This window comes from Onychomys torridus, chromosome X, assembly GCF_903995425.1.
Source record: "Onychomys torridus chromosome X, mOncTor1.1, whole genome shotgun sequence".
NCBI classification, from domain to species: domain Eukaryota; kingdom Metazoa; phylum Chordata; class Mammalia; order Rodentia; family Cricetidae; genus Onychomys; species Onychomys torridus.
This window is the reverse complement of record NC_050466.1, coordinates 72077543-72098999: the sequence shown is the minus strand read 5'-3', so window position 1 is coordinate 72098999 and position 21457 is coordinate 72077543. Positions and strand designations below refer to the sequence as shown.

General features: G+C 37.0%; 1 protein-coding gene across 1 annotated transcript in view; it reads right to left on the bottom strand.

Annotated features, from left to right (window-relative positions):
* The window catches only part of LOC118574673 (circadian clock protein PASD1-like), a 30722-nt gene extending 9276 nt beyond the window's left edge, over positions 1-21446 (bottom strand). Inside the window, exons 1-9 of the mRNA XM_036175598.1 lie at positions 21393-21446; positions 20530-20693; positions 19028-19113; positions 11685-11774; positions 8402-8501; positions 6599-6748; positions 5418-5548; positions 3716-3789; positions 297-384 (exon numbers count right to left, since the gene is read on the bottom strand). Of these exons, the coding sequence (XP_036031491.1) occupies positions 297-384; positions 3716-3789; positions 5418-5548; positions 6599-6748; positions 8402-8501; positions 11685-11774; positions 19028-19113; positions 20530-20693; positions 21393-21424 (915 nt within the window). The 5' untranslated portion in view covers positions 21425-21446. The remainder of the gene's footprint in view (positions 1-296; positions 385-3715; positions 3790-5417; positions 5549-6598; positions 6749-8401; positions 8502-11684; positions 11775-19027; positions 19114-20529; positions 20694-21392) is intronic.
* Between the last annotated feature and the right edge of the window lie 11 nt (positions 21447-21457).

Here is a 21457-nt window from a genome sequence, read left to right as displayed (position 1 = left end):
TACATGTATAAGGCAAGATGCACAACTTTCAAACTTTCTTTACAAAATACAAAAATAAATACTTTCTATGATGTCTGAAAAGGAGTTTAGATTGATTTTTTTAAGTTATCACAGGGACTATTCAAAGCATTGTCATTACTTACAGTAAGAAAAAAAACATACTATAGAACACTACCATGCTCACAAGACAGTTACTGAAATGCAAGATTTTTTATATTGGCTACACATATTACCTAAATGATAGAATACAAGAATACAGACCCAGGGTTCTACTTAATGGCTGTCAATGTACATACTTCGTTAACTGATACAGGATGTTTTGTTTTCAAGTATTTAGCCTTGCGATTTCTTTGAATTCTCTTCCTCTTGCGTCGTTTTCGAAGCCTTTATAAAATATTAAAGAAATCATTATCAAAATGTGTTTTGTGTACAGGCAAGAAAGTTTCCTCTCTGCTGGCTAGCTTTCAGTGTAATGGAAGGCATTATATAGGCTGATGGAGGAAAAAGTCATCACTGGTCTTACTAGCTGTGAACATTGTGATCAACAATAATGACTGGCATGGCAAGATATGCTCATGTCTGCAACATTGGCATGAAGCTATGAGGACAAACAACCCATTTCTGAATGGATTGAAGGACCCACCACAGGAGGAAGAACATAAGACTAGCAGCAAAAATCTGATGAAGGACACAAGGCTGGGGAGCTTACAAGCTGTAAGGGTGAATCAACTTGCCGTTATTTTGCTAAATATCATAGTATCAAACTGCCCTCTAAATTAATATGTTTATGCCCATGGATTAGTATAGCTCTCAAAACTCATCAAAGAAGCTTTATGTGCATTTGTCAGTATTTAACATTGAAACTTACAACTGGTCAATGTGGAGATAGTAAGTGTTACTGCAGTGTTTAGTGCTACATGGTAAATCTATGACCCCCTGCCACACAAGTCTTAGGGACTATTGCAGAAGGCAGGGCAAGAAGACTGTAAGAACCAGAGATCAAGGATAAAAGAGAGTCATTTTGACCATTACAGGATCACTGCACTCATGAATTCATGGCAGTGGTATGGCCTGCATGAGACCTATGTACGATTAGGTCAGTCAGCATTCCAGAATGGAGTGCGGAGGGGCTCATAAGCCTCTATCTCTAATTTGGGAAGCTGTAGACAGTTGGTTTCTGGGGAAGGAAGCATCAATTTTCTTTAAGAGTATGATCATTGGTAGGCTGAAGAAGTTTTATTGGATGTACCTAACCCCTGAGTATGTAGCCAGCATAAATCAGACTCAGTGGAATATGTAAAAAAAAAAAAGAGGCCAAGAAGTTGGAAATGGTAGGGGTAGAAAGTGAGGGAAGGATATAGGAAGAATTAGAAAGAGAAGCTGCAGGTGAGTATTATCTAAATATATCATGTGAAATTCTCAAATAATTATTAATAATATGATATTAAAATATTTTATTTAATGATAGATAAGTATAGAAATGTCATAATGCAAATGCATTACTTTGTATGCTTAACTTTAAAATGTATTGTGTCTTAGGATTAGAAGACTGATTCAGTATAAGAATATTAAGCCAGTAAGTGTAAAAGCCTGGTAATCCCTAACATTCCAAAACACACAGACACACACACAAAAAAAAAAATCCCAGAGTTTTCTTTGAGAGTCCAAACAACAGAAAAACTCTAGCACTCCAAAATATCAGAAGCTGAAATATGTTAATAAATAAAACTTTAAAAGACAAAATCAAGCAAAATAACCTAACAGTAAATGTAGTAAATGATACCTTGGAAATTTTGAGTGCATTCAGAGGAAATAAAATAGTTTAAAAAAAGCAAAAAGCCAATTAATGAGTTATTGCTTGCATTTGTATATATAATTTGGATATGAAATGTTTAATAATTACACTTACTGGTTTGATTTACAGTGTGATAATTTAAAAATAAACAAACCCATGTATTATTTATAATATCTAAATACAGAAATTCTAAGACAGCAAACATGTGTTTATGTGTGTGTTTGTGTGTGTGTGTGTGTACATATACAGACACATATATGTTGATTTTGATTTGGAGGCAGAATCTCAATGTATCCCAGACTAGTCTTAAACTCACTATGCTACCAAAGAATACCTTACAATTGTAATCTGGGTGTGGGAAGGATGCCTCAGCAGCTAAGAATACTGGCTGCTCTTTCAGAGGGCCTGGGGTTCATTTCCCAGCACCTATGTGGCATTTCACAACTGTCTGTAACTCCTGTTCCCTGGTATCTCATACCCCACTCTGGCCTCCATGGGCACTGCATACATGTGGAGCACAGACATACATGCAGGCAAAGCACCAGACACATATATTTTTTTTTTTAAATTGATCTGCCTGCTCCCACCTCTTGAGTCTGACATTATAGGTATGTACTACTAACTACTCCAGGTTTATGCACTATAAACTGAACTACATTCCCAGCCCCAGAGCTTTTTTTTTTTTTAACATCAAATTTAAATTTCATACAATTCAATTAAAGCTTTTACTTCAATGATTTTGGTTACATTCAGATCATATAATAATTGGAATAGTTTTAGTACCCTTGAGGGTTTTATTCCTTTTTATTTACATATTTATTTATATGCTGGTGACTGAACTCAGGACTTTGCAGTTGCTGAGCAAAGCACTAAGATAAATCCCCAACCCCTAGAGAATTAAAGAACATTTTCTTATCAAAAGAAAAAAAAAACTACACTGCTCTAGCACTCATTCCCTTCTGGCCCCATCCACATACAATACCTGGCCAGAGGCAACCACTAATCCACTTTCCCAAGTACTTCAGATGTTAATCGATCCTTCATCTTAAATTGACTTAGCTTGGTAACGTCTTAAAGGGTAAGCTTAGGGTTTTCTTAAAATCTTGAAGCAACTCTTCGTCTTAAATATATCTTGCCGGCTGTACACAGTGGCTTGCACCTTTTATCATAGCAGTTGGGACACAGAGGCAGGTGGATATATGTGAGTTTGATGCCAGCCTGGTCTACATAATAAGTTCTAGAATAGCCAGGATAATTCTGAACTATTGATTCTCTTACTCCATATCTCAAATACTGTCATATCTGCTTTCAATATTCTATTGTTTAAAAAATATTGATTCATTTACTATGTATGCATATTTTCATTCATGAATGTCACTTGTGTGAAGGACTGAGGAAAAGTTTCAGGAATCAGGCCTCTCGTTCCACAATGTGGGTCCCAAGAATTGGACTCACATCCTATGATGTATATTGTATGTTTTTTTCTGTCATTTATTCTAGGATAATTATTGGACCAATCTAGAAAATAATGCAACAGACACTGGCTACATAATCACTTACATACATTAAAATACACAGATCTGTAAGCTGGAAGTGGTAGTATACACAAATACCATACAATTAGATAATACATGATAATGATAAATAGATAGATAGATAGATAGATAGATAGATAGATAGATAGATAGATAGATAGATAGACAGACAGATAGATAGATAAACAGACATTTTAAGATAATTAGAAATTTAAAAATTAAAAATAAAAAGACAATTATCAGTATTCTGTGGGAAAACTATAAATTATATTAAATGATGAGGTATGTTCAGACCAACAAATTGGTCATTTTAGAATTATTAAAATCCTTAGACGATCTTTCAATTGCTTTGATTTTAATTACTCATAGCCATGATATCTCTTACCTGCTGTGCTGTATATCAGTGTCATCATCTGATTCAATAACTGTAACAGTGGGTGGAATTTCAACCGGATGTTCCTGAAGAAAAGTTAGCATATTGCTTTCCATTGTTGTCATCATCATTTCAGCATTTCTGAGAGTCTAACCTATATAGCCTTGTACAGAGTAGAGCAACACTCTCTGCCAGCCCCCTAATTGGCACTTAAATGTATCTGTATGCTAAAAATTACCTGACAATTGTTGCATTCATTGCATATTCAAGTTACAACTGATCCACATGTTATTGTGAGGAAGACACTGGGGTTACAGGTATGAAAATGAGGTATACACATACAATGGTTTAGGCAAACACTAGTAGATTCAGAAGATGAATTTCACTTCAACTAAAGTTCTCACTATTTCATACCATCATACTGTACAGAATGTTTTGACGACTATCCCTCTGTTCTCTTGAGATTTGTTTTCCAAAATATCCACTGATATAAAAAAAAAGTGTCGTAGAGGCCCAGAGAGAAAAACTAGAGGAAATCACAAAATAACTTCCTGGTGTCATGACAGAGACTAGTGGAATATGGGTGAACCTAGTAAGATTTGTTTTTTCTCTTTCTCAGAAGAGCAAATAGACCTTGGCGCTGAGTCCTACACATTAGAAGACAGTATTCTCATGGCAGATGATGGAATTCAGGTCCCAGAGAGTTAGTACAAAGAAAGAAAGAATGAGGCAATCAAATCAGACCAACTTCCTTCAGTTTTTCCCTCTATACCACTTTCCTTACTATCTTCAATATAGAGAAGTGGTTTATTCTAAAATTTAATGTAGGAACCATCTACTCTGCCATCACAATAGGAACATGGTCCACAGAACAAATGAAGCTTCTCATCTGGGCCATCAATACTGCACAGTCTACAATGTTCTAGTCCTGTCTGTATCTGCTGATAGTGCCTCCATTCATCCCAAATCCTGGAATTTACACTCCCATGACTAGAGTCAGTCCAGACATGCTCTGGTCATCTGGTCAGCTCCATTGTTATTTCTTTAAGCTTCATTGTCCACCTATAAAGCAGCCTGGTGATTTCAATCCATATCATACTACCCCTATCCTTTCTAGTGTATTAAGCATACATCCCATATGCATTAGTACAGACAGTGAAGATCTGTACAATCTGTCCCCTGCCTTCCTCTACTTCACCCTTACCACTTTCCCCTTATTTGAGTCACATAAAATTTTTTTTCCTTCAAATTCTCCAAATTGGAGTCAAGGCACTCTCTGCAGATTGCCTTTTTTATCATCCTTGAAGTCCTGTATTCCAAACAATAATCACCAGAGGTACCTTAGCAACTCTCATGCCTATGACATTTTTCATCAATGCTTTGTTCGTTGTCTGCCTCTATGTGTTCCCCTGGCACTTACCACAATATCTGGGACATGAAAAGTGTCCCATGTTATTGAAAGAATAAACTAAGGGAATTTAAACCTATCACTTGGATTCTAAAAACTAGCTTTTTCTTTGAGAGGTACAAATCCTTTACAATCAACTATCTAAGAGGAAATAACAGTTGCTGTTACATGGAAATTCACTTCCTACCAGAAATGTACAAGTTGTTCTTTCTTCACTGAGTATTGAATGCTTGTGCACCGATGTCCAGAGGCTGAAAATGAAAATCACATGCCCTTCAAGCTGTGAGAAACAGAGAGCATACTCACTGATTCAGCCTTTGTAGAAAGAACTGAAATGGTTCCCACAAGATAGTACTGTTGATCCCATAACTGCGTTGGAGTTGATGACTGAATTTTTCTGCTATTTGGACCATAGTTTCCAAAATATACAAATGACTCTAAGGGCGATAGACACAATGGCAATTAAATTAAAATATATACTGCTAGATAGGCAAGGATGCAGACAACTGCCACATCACAATGCTATTTATCATCCCTTTGGCATTTTTCAAGATTCTGAGCCATTCTGAGCTCCCCAGATGGTCACCACCAAAATATGAGACACTCATATCGAAAATCAAATGTGAATTTTTGCTGATGTCAACCTTTTGCTATTGCCCTATGTATTTTGGTAGTCTCTGAAAGAAATATGGTGTGTATATGTGTGTGTGTTTGTGTGTGTGTGACTGTGTCTCATGTCTGTATATATAAATGTACACACATCCATCCAAGTGTTTTTAAAAGATATTTCAACTTTAACTTCCAGAAAAATGAGAAATGTTTTAACAAGAATTTGGGTACCTAAGGCATAAAGTATAGTTTACCTCTGATTATGTTAGATGTTTTATGGCCCCAGAGCAGTTGATTTTAATTATGTATGTTGATTTATCATCTTGCACTTCCTTAAATCTCAAAAATTACATACCAGGCCCCATAGTACACATGACATAAATTTGAAAATATATTTTTTATTTATAGAAAATTTTATAGTGATGACAAACTTCTTTTCCTATGTTAGTGTGCAGAACTTTAGTGTTTGTATTTTTTATATTTGTCTTTGATAGGATGTTAGAACATTAGACCCCAGTTAATCCAATCTGTGGTATGATTTACAAACTACAAAATCCATTTGTAAGTTTGGGTATTCATGGGGTTCCCTTTAAGCTTGGCAGTGGTTTAAACTTTAGGAAGAGATTTTAAATTTTATTTTGATTTGTAAGAGGAGACAGCCGTTCTTTATCAATCTAATCCACCATGTTTCTCTATGACCATAACTTATAAATTTCACTATTTTTTTAATGCCTAATAGGTGTAGCCAGAAATTGTCAGTGTAGGGGTATCAAAGACTTTGTATATACCAATAATACAAGAACGTGTATGCTAGCAATTAGGAATACACCACTCTTGAACATCATTTAAAAATCATGGGCTGGGGCTGGGTTGCTTACCATCATAAGAATCCTGCAGGTACAAGATGAATTTTACATACTCATAAGTATCCCTGACTTCGTATATGTCTCTGTAATCATATGTATCCTGAGCTTCCCGGCCGGCATGTCCTTTTCTTACATAGCAGCAAAATTCAATAAGGCTGCCAACTAAAGAGAGCAAGAAACAAATAAAGTTGTATAGTCAGAGGGATTATTTCAGTCGATGAAAATCTTATTTAGTCAAAACAACATTTTTTTTGGTTGGGCAAGGGTTTCTCCATCTAGCCCTGGCTGTCCTCAAACTCTCTCTGTAGACCAGGCTGGCCTTGAACTCACAGAGATCTGCCTCTGCCTCCTGAGTACTGGCATTAAAGGTGTGCACCACCACACCATGTATAGGACAACATTTTAAAGAATATAATACTCTATCCATGAATGATGGTACTCACCTTTATAGAATAGGGTACCATCCAGAATAGATCACACTGGTATTTATATAGCACTACTGCAATGTGTTGATATTTTATTTGTGCTGAAATTTGGTGATATTCCATTCATATGTTAATAAATAAAGTTTGCCTGAAGATCAGAGGTCATAGCCAGCCATAAATCAATGTCAGGTGGTAGTACATGCCCTTAATCTAATCATAAGGCAGGCAGAGTCTCTGTGAGATAAAGGCCACAGCCAACATTGTGACACACCCCTTTAATCCCAGTACCAAACATAGAAAACTGGAGATCTGTACAGGCATGCAGTGAGCAGGCAGTGAGTTGGCTGGGCTAAGAGCAAATGAGAAGGCAGAACAATAAGGCAATAAAGGCACAGGATAAACAGACAGAAGCAGGTTCTCTTGGGAAGCAACAGTGGCATGTTGAGCTAAGGTTAATTGGTAGCTATTCCTATTTCTCTGATCTCTATGGCTTTCATCCCTGTATTTGGCTCTGTGTTTCTTATTTAATAAGACTGTTTAGAAATATGACTACACCACAATTAGAAAAATACTGCTGTAATTAGGGTTTAGGGAAAAGAAAAAGACAGGTCTGGGGATGACTTTTCAATAAATAATTTTTATTAGTTATTTGAGAATTTCATATATGCATGTGGTATATTTTGATCATGTCCATATCCCACTCCACCAGGCCCTCCTTGAACCAATTACACATCCCCACTAATTCTTTCCCAACTTAATGCACAAAATCCCACACAATTCCAATTTGTGCTGCCCATACACTTCTTAATACAAACATTCACTACAGGAGTCGTCCTTAACACATGGGCAGTACCTCCTTTGGGGGACAAATGACCCTTTCATAGGGGTCATCTAAGACCATCAGAAAACAGACATTTATAATACAATTCATAACATTAGAAAAACTAGAGCTATGGAATAGCAATGAAAATCATTTTAAAGTTGGGATCACCATGATATGAGCAACGGTATTAAAGGGTCACAGAATTACGAATTTTGAGAAACACTGTACTAGATCATGGTCAGACTGCCAGGAGCCACATCCTTGAAGAAAACCCACTTACCTCTCCCAGTATCCATCAACTGTCACTAGCTCCTCATCTGAGGGTGAGGGCACGTGAGCTGCTCCTCCCCACTACCACACAGGAGAGATTTTTTTTAAATGTTAGAAAGGAGTGTTTGATACTATATGCTATAAACTTGAATGACTATATGATCAGCAGCTAGAGTGAATAATAGTTTTTTTCAAAAAATTACTAAGGGGTGAGAGAGCAAGAAATTCAACTGAGTGTTACTTGTCACTCAAAACCTCAAAATTAAATTAAAACAAAATAAAACCATTTAAACATACCTGGCATTGCCAAAGGAATATTAAGAACGACCTTCTGAGATATTTCTTCTTTTTCCTCATCAAGAAGAATATTTAATAATGTCTTCCCCACAATATCTTCCTGGAGAGAAGGAGAGAGAACAGATTTTGCATTCTATACTGATACTGTTATTATACAATATATTATATAGTATACTGTCCTGTCTCCTTTTCACCAGTGAATTTAGTTCTGCCTTTGACCATTTATGGCTATAGTTACTGTGCTTCAGTCAGTGTTGATTACCCTCCAGCAGTTACTGCTTGCTACAATCTATACTGGATACAGTTTTTTTTCTGTACATGTTTCTCTCAAACAGTTGAAGTATCCTCTAGCCATCTCAGAGACGACCGATGCTGTAATTATTACCATGTGTTATTTCCCTCTGTACTATGTGCCTGGAAAAATCTCAGCTGTTTGTCCATGGTGTCCAAGAAACTGAGTGTGGATGGGAAACCCCCGTACTTCCCCACTCTTCAATGTGAATCCTTTTTCTTATGGACATTCTTCACACTTTTGGGTCCAAAGACCTCTCTTCATTTTAATCTAGCCTTTGTTTATTTTGTTGGAGAAAGCTCAATCCCCAGTACTATAAAGAAACACTTATTTTTTTTCTATAAAATGTTTTCCTTCATTCATCTATAAATATAAAATTCAAATACACAAACTAATTTATCTCTGATTAATCTGGACGTCCATTGATTGTCACATCCAACAAATGATTAAACAATCTCCTCACAGACACTGTCTAAATATTTACACACAGTGCAGCTTCATTATTCCCTACAAGATGAAGAATTATTTTCCATTTTATGCATCATTGTTGTTCGTTTTATTGCACCACAAGTGTCTCAAATCCAACTTTTACTCATCCTACTAAATGTGCTACTGAAACATTCTTACTTATAATCATTATATATGAAGTAATTAATGTTTCTGCAGGGAAAACATTTTCAAAGATGAACATTATATGAATTATAATTTTCAGGAGTACAATAAGAATAAGGTATGTCATATGCAAACAAAATGTGCTAATGAACTAGAAGTAGATTCATTCTTGTAATCACAGGACGCAGGACACTAAGGCAAGTGGAATACCCTGAGTCTAAAACCAACCTGGGCTACATAGGGAGTATCAGGGCAGCCTGAACTGTAGAATACTACTTTATCTTTCTAAAAAAGAAGAAAGAAATGACACAGAAAGAGAGCTATAATGAAATCAATTACTTTGTATGATAGCTTTTTTTCTTTAAGAAATTTTTTATTCATTTTACTTATCAACCAAAGATACCTATCTCATGCCTTTCCTAGCTCCCCCTATATTTACTCCCCCCAAACTCCCATTTGATCCTCAGAAAAGTTACAGGAGCCCATGGAGAGTCAGCATACCATGGTACATTCAGTTGAGGTAGGAATACGCCCTACCCATGCATCCAGGACTTTGCAAGGTGTCCCATCATAGGTAATGGCTCAAAATGCCAGCTCATGCACCATAATAGGCCCTGACTGATCATACTGTCAGGGGCTCCTTAAACAGACCAAGCTACACACTGTCTAGCTAATGCCAAGGGCCTAGTCCTGCCCCATGTAGGCACTACAGCTGTTGATCTAAAGTTCTGTCCGTGTGATCCATTATACAAACAAATTGAGGGGAAAAAAAACCACAAGGTCATATAGTTAGATACTGAAAAAAAGCCTTCAACAAAATCCAACACTACTTCAAGTTAAGTGCCTTACCAAGATAAGAACATACCACAGACTACTGTGAATATAGGCTCTTGTGTCATGGGATGTCTTGGCCTATGGCAAGGCTGCTTATAGGCAGGCAGGAAATCCAAGCAGATATACAGTTAAAAGAAAGGAGAGGAGAGGGAGAGACTATCTGCCACCCCAGGAGAAGCAAGATGCCAGCAGACTGGTAATGCCAAGACCATGTGTCATCTTACAGATTAATAGAAATGAAGTAAGTTATAATAGCTAGCTATCAATAAGTCTTCCATAGGCCGTGCATATGGTAATTAATATTATGCTTCTGAATGACTATTTTATAAACAGCACATGGACAGTGGGGCCAGGCAGGACCTGAGAAATTTTCTGGGAACAGTCTTGGAGAGATCAGGAATACAAGGAACATGCCTGAATAAAATAAAGGCAATTTACAGCAAGCTGACAGACAACACCAAATTAAATGGAGAGAAACTCAAAGTGATTCCAATAAAATCAGGAACAAGACAAGGCTGTCTATTCTCCTCATATTATTCAATATCGTACTTGAAGATCTAGCTAGAGCAATAAGACAACAAAAGGAGATTAAGGGGATACAAATTAGAAAGGAATAAATCAAACTTTTGTTACTAGCAGATGATATGACAGTATGCATAAGTGAGCCCAAAAACTCTACCAGGAAAAAATTACATTCAATAATGTTGCAGGATACAAGATTAACTAAAAAAAAAAAAAAAATCAGTAGCCCTCCTATATACAATTGACAAACAGGCTGAGAAGAAATCAGAGAAACATCACCATTTTCAATAGCCACAAATAATACAAAATACCTTAGGATAACTCAAACTAAGCAGCGAAAGACCTATATGACAATAACTTTATGTCTTTGAAAAAAGAAATTGAAGAAGACATCAGAAAATGGAAGGATCTCCCATGCTCATGGATAGGTAGAACCAACATAGTAAAAATGGCAGTCTTACCAAAAGTAATCAACAGATTCAACGCAATCCCCATCAAAATCCTAACACAATTCTTCACATATTTTGAAAGAACAATACTCAAGTTCATATGGGAAAAAAAAGCACTGGATAACTAAAACAATCTTGTGCAATAAAGCCACATCTGAAGGCATCACTATCCCTGGTCTCAAGGTATACTATAAAGCAACAGTAATAAAAACAGCTTGAAACTGGCATAAAAACCAACATGCAGTCCAATCGAATGAAATTGAATACCCTGACATTAATCTGTACACCTATGAATACGTGTTTTTCGACAAGAAGCCAAAACTGTACAATGGAAAAAAGAAAGTATCTTTAACAAATGGTGCTGGCATAACTGGATGTCAACATGTAGAAGAGTGCCAATACATGCATATCTATTGCCATACTCAAAACTCAAGTCCAAGTGTATCAAAGACCTCAACATAAATCCAGTTTCACTGAGCCTGAGAGAAGAAAACGTTGGAAGTGCCCTTGATTGCATTACCCCATCAAGAGAAAACCAGAATGACCCTTTTCCCCAAAAGCTGGAAACACTTACTGGTCGATGGCCAAGAAGAGGTGAGACATTCTGTGATATAAAAACAATTTTTCCATCTATGTTCAGTACAATTGAAATGCTTTCAAATGACTACAAAAGAGAATAGTAACATAATCAAATAGTTTAACAACAATAAAATAATAGCTTTATTTATAAGTTCATAAATAATTTTAACAGAATACTGAAAATATGTATTACTTACATGTCAATAAAGCAGCACAAACTTAATTTAAAAAAATCTGTAATTCTGCCTCCTACACAGAATCTACTTAACCTTGAGCATGAAATATTTATCAAATTATGTGTCACTTAGACAAACAAATTTTAATGTACACCCAACAAACACTAAACTCTCCAGTACAAGGGAGGAAGATTCAATTCTGTGTCTAGATTGTCACACTTCAAGTATATTTTATTTTAAATGCTAAGAATTTTTAAGGGCACTTTCATTTGTGCCTAGTCTTGTTATCCACTTATAAAGATGATTAATGCCATCCCTTTTCTTCTGTACAATGGATTTAATATGTAGACAAATTCTTCCTTTTTAATAACACTTAAATGAATTTTTAGTCAATAAAATGTTTTCAGGTTTGATGCTATAAATTTCCTTAGGGCTGCTTACAGGAGCATTTGCTGAGGGGATCAATGTAGGTGTTTGAGTACATTTACTGTGGCTACAGGTAGAAAAAAATGTCTCCTGTTCCTTTAACAACCATTAATTTCCTAGAGACCTTTAGGAAGAGCTGGGGCCTCATGATCTGCTCACCCTTAGCTACTGTTAACTATTAATTCTCAGGGAAGGGTGTGGTGTCATGAAATCCTTTTCCTCCAATGTATGATAGTAGAAGGGTAGAGTCGATGGGAGGTGGAAAGGGATCAGTGAGAAGTAGAAGATACAAGATAGGGTAATAGGATGCAAATTTGATCAAAACACATTATATAAATGTATGAAATGTCATAGTGAAACTATTACATGTAATTCATGTATGCCAATAAAATAATGAACTTGCTTTCAATAGTAGGACCAAGCTCATAGTAAAGTAAGGGAAACAATATACCACAGACTAGGCACTAGTACATAAAGGAATGTTAGAGACTTGGGAAACCTGTCCATCACAGACGACTTAGAGCTTGGGAATAAATCAAAGGTGTGTTAACAGATAGTACAAGAAGTCAGAAATCATGATGTGAAGCCAGGTTCCCCAAAAGGTGACATCAAGAGCACGTGAAATGCCAAAAGATTGTTCAAAGGAGATGTAGACATGTTTGTGCCTGCCTCAGTTTCAGTTCTAAGAAGAGGACAACTAAATATAGGCTACCTTAGGAAGTACTAATCAGATGTCCACATTCACTTTAATAGAGCTACCTACAATCCAGATAGTGCATGTGTGATCTTCAACAACTCCAATCTAATGTGTCATTCAAAGCAGTCATTAGCCCTGTTCTGCAATAAAATGATTATTTTAAGAAACAGGATGTCAGAATTCATGCAGACAAACAGTTACAAATAAAGGATCTCATGGTAAAAACAAAATAGCAAACACAGGGAGGGACAATCTATTATAAATGAAGAGTGTATAGAAACATGAAAATGCAGAATGAAATAAAAACATTGCAGTTTTAAGACACAAAAAGGGGCTGAATATAGGAACATAGATAACAAGGGTTTTAAAATGTTGAGTAAACCCAAGACTCTAAACAGATCAGAGATGTGAACATAAGCAAAGGGTCTTCAAATGAAATTATCATAAAAATATCAATTCAGGAGCTGAGATTATAGTTCATTGGCAAAACACTTCCTTATCATGTATGAGGACCCAGCTTCTATCTTCAGCATAAAGGAAAAGAAAATATCAAGTAGAGGTTAAATTGCATGGTAGAACACCACTGGAGAGCTTGTGCATGTGGTTATGTTGGTACAGTACTTGCCAGATGCTCAAGGCCCTGGTACCCAAGCCCAGTAACAAAAATCAAAGCAAACTCAAATGGAAAAGAACTAGAACTGAAGACAAGACTCTGACTACAAGCTTTGAGAAGATTGTGAAGGAATGTGAATCCCTATGTATTGTCACTGAGAGATTAAAATGAAGAAGCTGTAGAAAACTGTATGGCCATACTGCTGTGGATATCGCTCTGTGTAAATAAAGTTCTGATTGGCCAGTGGCCAGGCAGGAAAGTATAGGCGGGACAAGAGAGAAGAGAATTCTGGGAAGTAGAAGACTGGGGAGAGACACCGCCAGCCACTGCCATGAAAAGCAACATGTAAAGACACTGGTAAGCCACAAGCCATGTGGCAAAGTATAGACTAACAGAAATGGGTTAATTTAAGATAGAAGAAGCAGATAACAAGAAGCCTGCCACGGCCATACAGTTTCTAAACAATGTAAGTTTCTGTGTGCTTTCTTGGTTGGGTCTGAGTGACTGTGGGACTGGCGGGTAAGAGAGATTTGTCCTAACTGGGCCAGGCAGGAAAGCTCTAACTACAAATGGCGTCCAACGTGTTGGCAAGAATTTCCACCTAAACCCTGAGAAAAAAGATTCTAAAACGGAGCTAAAAACAGCTTCCTAGTAGTCTTTCTCAAGGTAAAGGCACCCTGCTGGTTTGAGCTACTATGGCGATTCCCGGCTTGTGCATCTGATCTGCAGTGTGGTGGGAATAATGAATCTACAAGCGACACTTTACTCTACTGCATGGTGAATTTAGCCTTTGCTAGTTTAAAAAAAAAAAGGTTTCTGTGCTATGCGCTGCTTTGATAGAACTGCTTCTGATAGTTGATGGTACACATGGCTCCAGGCCCAGAGCTGGCGTTAAACTGTACCACCGCCATGTTGGGAAGCTGAGGTGGGTGGAGCCAGCAGCCACAGGGGAGTTTCAATCTTACAAAGATGGATATTACACAGAGAATCTGGTTTGTCTTCTCTTTGGGATTTTTAACTGCAAAAAAAGATTTGACCGTAAAAGCTGTTGAGTTAAACAAATATGTAAATTTTAAAGGTACCTTGACTTCAAAATTTGGATATAAGGATATGTTGCTTTGGAAAAAAGTCTCTGCTTTTGTTTCCACAGAAAACCAGAGGCTGTGGATTTGTTCCAGATTAAGATATATCAGGTTTGATCAGCCAAGACCACCAGAAAGGTCTCCGATGACACCATGGCCCAGATGATCTGACATCCAGAATGGTTTCAAGGCAACTGGCTCAGAGGTTTACCCTCACGGACTACTCCATAATCCTAAAATTTTCTTTGTGTCCCCATAAGATACAGCGCCCCCCTCCAGCAGGAAGTAGTAAGAGAAACTACGCCCACATTCCCAAAATTATCAAGCTGGCTTTGGAGATGGAATTGGCTCACTCCTTCTCTAAACCCAGACATATTGCTAAAAGAAAAGGTTAAGAGATTCTTGTGTCCCAAATCAGAAGAGCCCTCTGGTGTGGGGCAGAGAAAAACCAATATTTTTATTTAAATCGGGTTGATTATAAATGCGATCTCCTTCTAAAGAAGAAAAGGGGATAGGATATAGATATAATAGGACAAAAGGGTAGATTAAGGAACTTACTTCTAAAGAGCAGCAACTTGTTTAAAATGTTTTACATTGGTATAGACTTTAGTCTATTGATACAAACTTAAAGTTAATTTTGTTATACTATGTGCATAATTCTACTCATGTTTAAGGTATTATGTTTATATAGCTCATTTAAAATTGTAATGGATAATTAAAATAGATTAATAACTGGTCATCTATGATAATCATACTCATAGCCATGTTAGTTAAGTCTTCTAGGTATACACAGAGATATTTCAGATAGACAGGTAATCTTCAAACATTTCAAAGGTCTACAGAATATGGCATTTAAAATATTTTTAAAATTTAGACTTTCTGGACAGTGAGACATGTCTGCTCCTGGCAGCACCAATTTACTTCAGAGAGGAGGATAGTAATTAAAGACACTTCATATGGAGTTTATCTTCACCTTGGCAAAAATAGCCATTTGGGCAAGAAACTGTTTTTGCCTGGACTGCTTGATCAACTGGGCATACAGGACCCATAGAAAGGTGACCACTACACTTTGCTTGACAAAATGGTCCTTCAGGTTCCTGCTTCACAGAGGAAACTGCCAGACATTCTACAGGACACTGAGAGAAGTGACCGAGAGACTCTAGCCCTGTGGGCTGAAGACAAATGCCCCAACTTTACAAAGGAAATTAGGTGACTGTTCAGGCTGCCAGCTGTCTCTGTCTACCCTGCAAGACTCCCGAAAGTTGCTTGCATCCTTATCCCGGTTCTCAGGTAATATTATATCCTTCTGAGGTCTTTGATGTGGTTGAAGACTAGATAGTTATGATTTCCTCAGTTATGATAAAAGATACGTTAGATATAAAACCTTAGACTGATAAATATAAGATAGATAGGATATCTTCTTTAATATTATAACTGTAATTCTTGCTTGATAATTGTTTTGTTATATGTAATTGTACTATGTAAAAGTTAAAACCTTCCTTAAAAAAAAAAAGAAAAGGGGAAGTGCTGTGGATATCGCTCTGTGTAAATAAAGTTCTGATTGGACAGTGGCCAGGCAGGAAGTATAGGCAGGACAAGAGAGAAGAGAATTCTGGGAAGTAGAAGACTGGGGAGAAACACCGCCAGCCACCGCCATGAAAAGCAACATGTAAAACACTGGTAAGCCACAAGCCATGTGGCAAAGTATAGACTAACAAAAATGGGTTAATTTAAGATAGAAGAAGCAGATAAGAAGCCTGCCACGGCCATACAGTTTCTAAACAATGTAAGTTTCTGTGTGCTTTCTTGGTTGGGTCTGAGTGACTGTGGGACTGGCGGGTAAGAGAGATTTGTCCTAACTGGGCCAGGCAGGAAAACTCTAACTACACCATACATCAAAATATTAGAGGACACCATAGATTCTAGTGTTTCTACTTCTGGGAAAACATCAGAAAGAGTTGAAAGCAGAGCCTCAAATGGCTGTGTTCATCCACATTCACATTAGCCAAAATGTTGAAGCAGTCTAGTGTGGTTTAGATATGGTAGTGATACTGTGTCCCCCAACACATTGTGCACCTTCATTAACTTACCTGGGGTCAGAGATCAGAACAGCCACTAGATAGACATAGAGGCCAGAAAATGATGGCATACACACCTTTAATCCTCACATTCTGGAGGCAGAGATCCATCTGGATCTCTGTGAGTTCAAAGCCACACTGGAAAAAAACAGGCATGCTGACACACGCCTTTAATCCCAGGAAGTGATGGCAGGAAGCAGAAAGGTATAAAAGGTGTGAAAACCAGGAACCAGAGTCTGTTAAGCTTTTAGGCTTTTAACCAGCAGTTCAGCTGAGATCTATTCAGATGAGGACACATAGGCTTCTAGTCTGAGGAAATGAAATCAGCTGAAGAATTACCAAGGCGAGGTTAGCCATGCCTGGTTCTATTTCTCTGCTCTTCCAGCATTCACCCCTATACCTGGCTCCGGGTTTGCTTTTATTAATAAGAGCTCTGCTACAGTATATGGTCAGTCCTCCAAGCATTCATGTATTGGAAGCTTGGTCCTCATTGCACAATGGGAGAGTTGATAAAGTCTTTAAGAGGAGAGTAGTGTGAGGATACTGAGGAAACTGCCTTCATTAGTAATTGATTTAGTTCTTAGGAGACTGTGGTTGATTCAAACAGGTGTTTGTTACAGAAGACAACTGCTGATATCTCCCCACTCTCTGGCTTTCTGTCTTACAGTATGATTGTTCTCTCCTACACATGAAGCCAGTTCCATTGTGAAGCCGTCTCACAAATGATAGAGCCAAGAGGCCATTAAAAGAGGAACCAATTTTGAACTTGCAGATAAATAAGCCTCATTTCTTAGAGGACAACTATGTTCACCACTTCACTACCAAGTTAACATCAAGCTTCTCGTTTTCATATAGTTCTCTAACTCAACATTTGATTTAGCTACAGAGAAGTATTAACATTTATTCCAAGCAACTGAAAGATAAAAGTTTCTGCAAAATGTCATATAACATGTAAGTGACTATTAATCAGCTTTCAGAGAGAATTCTGTCACCAGCTACAACATGAATGGATCACATACATATTTTAGTGAATGAAATAAGCCACTCAGGAAAAGAAGAATGTAAGGTTCTATTTTATGAAATAAATAAATATCTAAATAATCAAATTTATAAAGAGACAGTATGGAAGTTAAGAGCAAAATGTAAAGATACAATAGAGCCTTAGAAAAGAAAGTAAAAAATAAATTCTTTGGAGAGAATACTGGTAATAAACCTCTGATAAAGTAATTTGCAAAGTGAAAAGCACAATCTTCTTAAAAATATTTTTGTTTTATATGTATGAGTGGTTTGTTCCTGCATGTATGACTGTGTACCATGTGTATGTCTGGTGCCCAAAGAGGCCAGAAGACAGTGTCAGATCTCCTAAAACTGGAATTACAGACAGTTATGAGCTGTCATGTGGGCACTGGGAATCAAACTCAGATCCTCTGCAAGAGTAGCCAGTGCTCTTAACTGCTGATCTATCTCTCCAGGCCCCAAAACAATCTTAAGAACAAAAAGTAGATATCATTAAAGAAGCTTCAGCCATAACAAATATGACTAGAAAATACTATCATCAATTTTATGCCAGTAAAATTGAAAGTGATGCGATCAACAAATTCTTAGGAAAAGTAGAAAATTTGAATCATAACAATCATTAAAGAATTGAACCATTAGTTTAAAATATTATCTTATTAACTTATGTGGTTTTCTAACTGGTTTGAGTGTATCATTAGCCAAAGGTTCATGTGAGAGGAGATATTTGTAGCATATAATTAGTTGTTAGCAACTGACAAGTCCCAGAATCATTATGTGTTAGTCAAAACTTTCCTGCTACTTTTATTATTGTCAGGGTATTGAATCCAGGATTCTGCATATGCTAGGCAAGTTTTGTGAGTGAAGTACACCCTTAGCCTCAATTGAAATAAAAAAAAACCACTTTTTTCATGAATCAAAATAATGAAGGAAAGTTACTAACATCTGTCAGAAGCACACATCATAATGTTCAAGTATGCATTTGGTTTCATAAAACTATTGACAGATTTCAAACGATATATTTGAGGCCTCAACACAAATTTCAATATTTCTTCTTAGTAAAAGTGCTAGAAAGGACATAATATGTCCCCATGTGGCTTAGGATTTTATCTAAGAACATATATCGTTATAACAGTTGTTGTATTATTTGAAAGCATATGCTCTTCCAGCTATACTTTGAAAAGTGCTGTAGTGCATCTTGCACTGTCAGTGATTCACATGTGAAATAAGCAATGAACAAAAGCACCCTTACCTGAAGAACTGTCTTATGAAATTCTTCATAGGAATTGAAGACAGGAACTTGATTTTTGCCAAAGTTTTTTCTCATATTTAACACTCCTGTTCAGAAAAGAAAGGAGAGATGTTATATTAAGATAACTAGCAGTCAATATTATATTCCTTAAACTTATAATTTAGGAAGTATTTTATTATTTTGGGAATGTATGTGAGGGGAGGGCAAGTTCCATAGCTCATATGCAGAGGTCAGAGACAACTTTTAGGATTTGGTTCTCTCCTTCCATTTTTATGTGAGTTCTGAGGATAGAACTCAAGTTATCAGGCTTGCATGCCTTGTGCATTTAACCACTAAGCCATCTTTCCAGACCAAAGTTATAATTAATATTATAAAAAGGACTCCAACTGTGGAGTACCAATTCTCATAAAGAAAGAAATTATGGAACTGTAAATGACCCAAGTTATTGGTTTTCTTTTGGTTCTATCAAAACTCAGGATCCATAATATCCCAAGTCAAGAACTGTACATAGACTCATACTGCCAATCCCTAGCTAAAAATTGAAATTGTACTCTTTTCATTTCTGGACAGTGGTCTTTCACTGGAGAATCTTCAAACCTCAACAATTGTCCCTGTTTTGCTTCCTAATCTCCAGGTGTGCTCAGTGAGCAGCACACTTGGTCTTGTCCGCTGTTCCTCCTCCTCACAGCCCTACCATCCCTCCTCCTTGATCTGAATCATCAAAGGAATTCAGCAACACAACCTCCTATCTCCATGCTTTGCATCCATAATAATTAGCTCCTCTACACAGAAGAAAAAGAGAAAGACTCAAGATATACAACCTTTGTGCCTTGTGACTCTGACTTTAGGGCTGGAGTCTCACAGCAGGCCCTTGGTGAATATTCTGGGGGGAAGAATAGCTCAAGTGTCTTCACTAAAGAGGCAATGAGAATAGGGTGTATAGCTTCAGTGCAGTTAAATAAAGATTGGCAGCAGCTATAGACTGGTAGAAGAGGGTTGAAGAATTAATTCAATGTGAGAGAGTGGACATGAGGCCTAACAAATATTTTGGGAAGTTTAGCTACAGAGAGGGCATAGAAACAGAGAAACTCCTAGAGGAATAATGGGGTCAGGAAAATAGTTGTTTCACTTAAGATTAGGAGCGTTAGATTTTCTGCTAATTAGCATAAAGCCATCTCATGACCTTAACTAATTGTGCCCATTGACGTAAATATCATCTTACAGGTCCACATAAATGGACATTATTATTTTCCATTTATACTTCTAGTAATCTCCATTCTTGCACAAAACTTGGGGATTTTTTTATGCATTGAACATAAAACAATCCAAAAAGCAAGACCAAACTAAGCCATATGAATGGAGAGAAACAAACTGTATAGCCAAAAGTACTTCAAGGTCTCTCCCAACCAATACTCTGTTCCCTAAGACCCTTGAAGCATGGTGAGGGTTGTGATGCTCTCAAGTCAGAAATGGCACATGGTGGAAATGGGCCTAAGTCAAACCTCTTAGATCACAAGGTGAAGATGTAGAGTCAGAGGCAACAGTTGCCTGACGCCTTGCAGTTGGTGCTTGGAATCTCTGCCTAAAGGGTCCATTTCCAAGCTTATCCATTATTTTCTCAAGTTTTTTCTGCAAATTGCGAAGATCCTCATATATTTGCCTCTGCCTGCAATTAAAGGACAGCATAATCAACAGAAAAGTAAAGATTGAGCTTTATAAAGGGTAAGGATCAGCCAAATTTTTCATATGATGGCTCAATAAGAGGCATAAGATCACAGAAAATAGACCTTTGTATTAATTAAGCATCCAGTGTCTTCATTACACAAAAGAACTACTGTAGCAGAATTTGTCATCAAATGGCCTTAATTCCAATACTCAGATGGGAACGAAGGAGGATTGAGGATTTGAGGTAAGTTTTGGGATAAGTAGCATGAGCTAGGCTTTGAAATAAATAATACATGAACAATAAAATATACATCTAATTTCTACTTAAAACAATGAAATGAAGATTGATGTTATTGTCCTTGATGGTGAGGCTCTTAAAAGTAGAGACCAATTTATTTCTACATCTCCTCAGCACCGCCTAACACCATGCCTGAAGCTGTAGTTTAGCAGTTACTTAAAGAAAACTCAAATTAGCTTGAGTGTAATGGCTTTACATCTGTTTTCACCTGCTTTAATAACAATAATTCAGAGTAGGTGTTCCAATGCAATTGAATCTGGAAGAATGGAAAACCCAAGAAAGAGACTAAATTTCTCCAGAGACAGCCAGTCTTTCATCAGAAAGTCTGCTTGGCTAGATGTGAAATAAAAATAGGGGACAGGGCAGAAGGCTTTGACATCTACAACAGTTATGAATTATTACCTCTTCAATAATTGTTGCCGAGTTTGCCTCATTGTTCAGTCAGGTACAGGTGGAATCTAAAACCA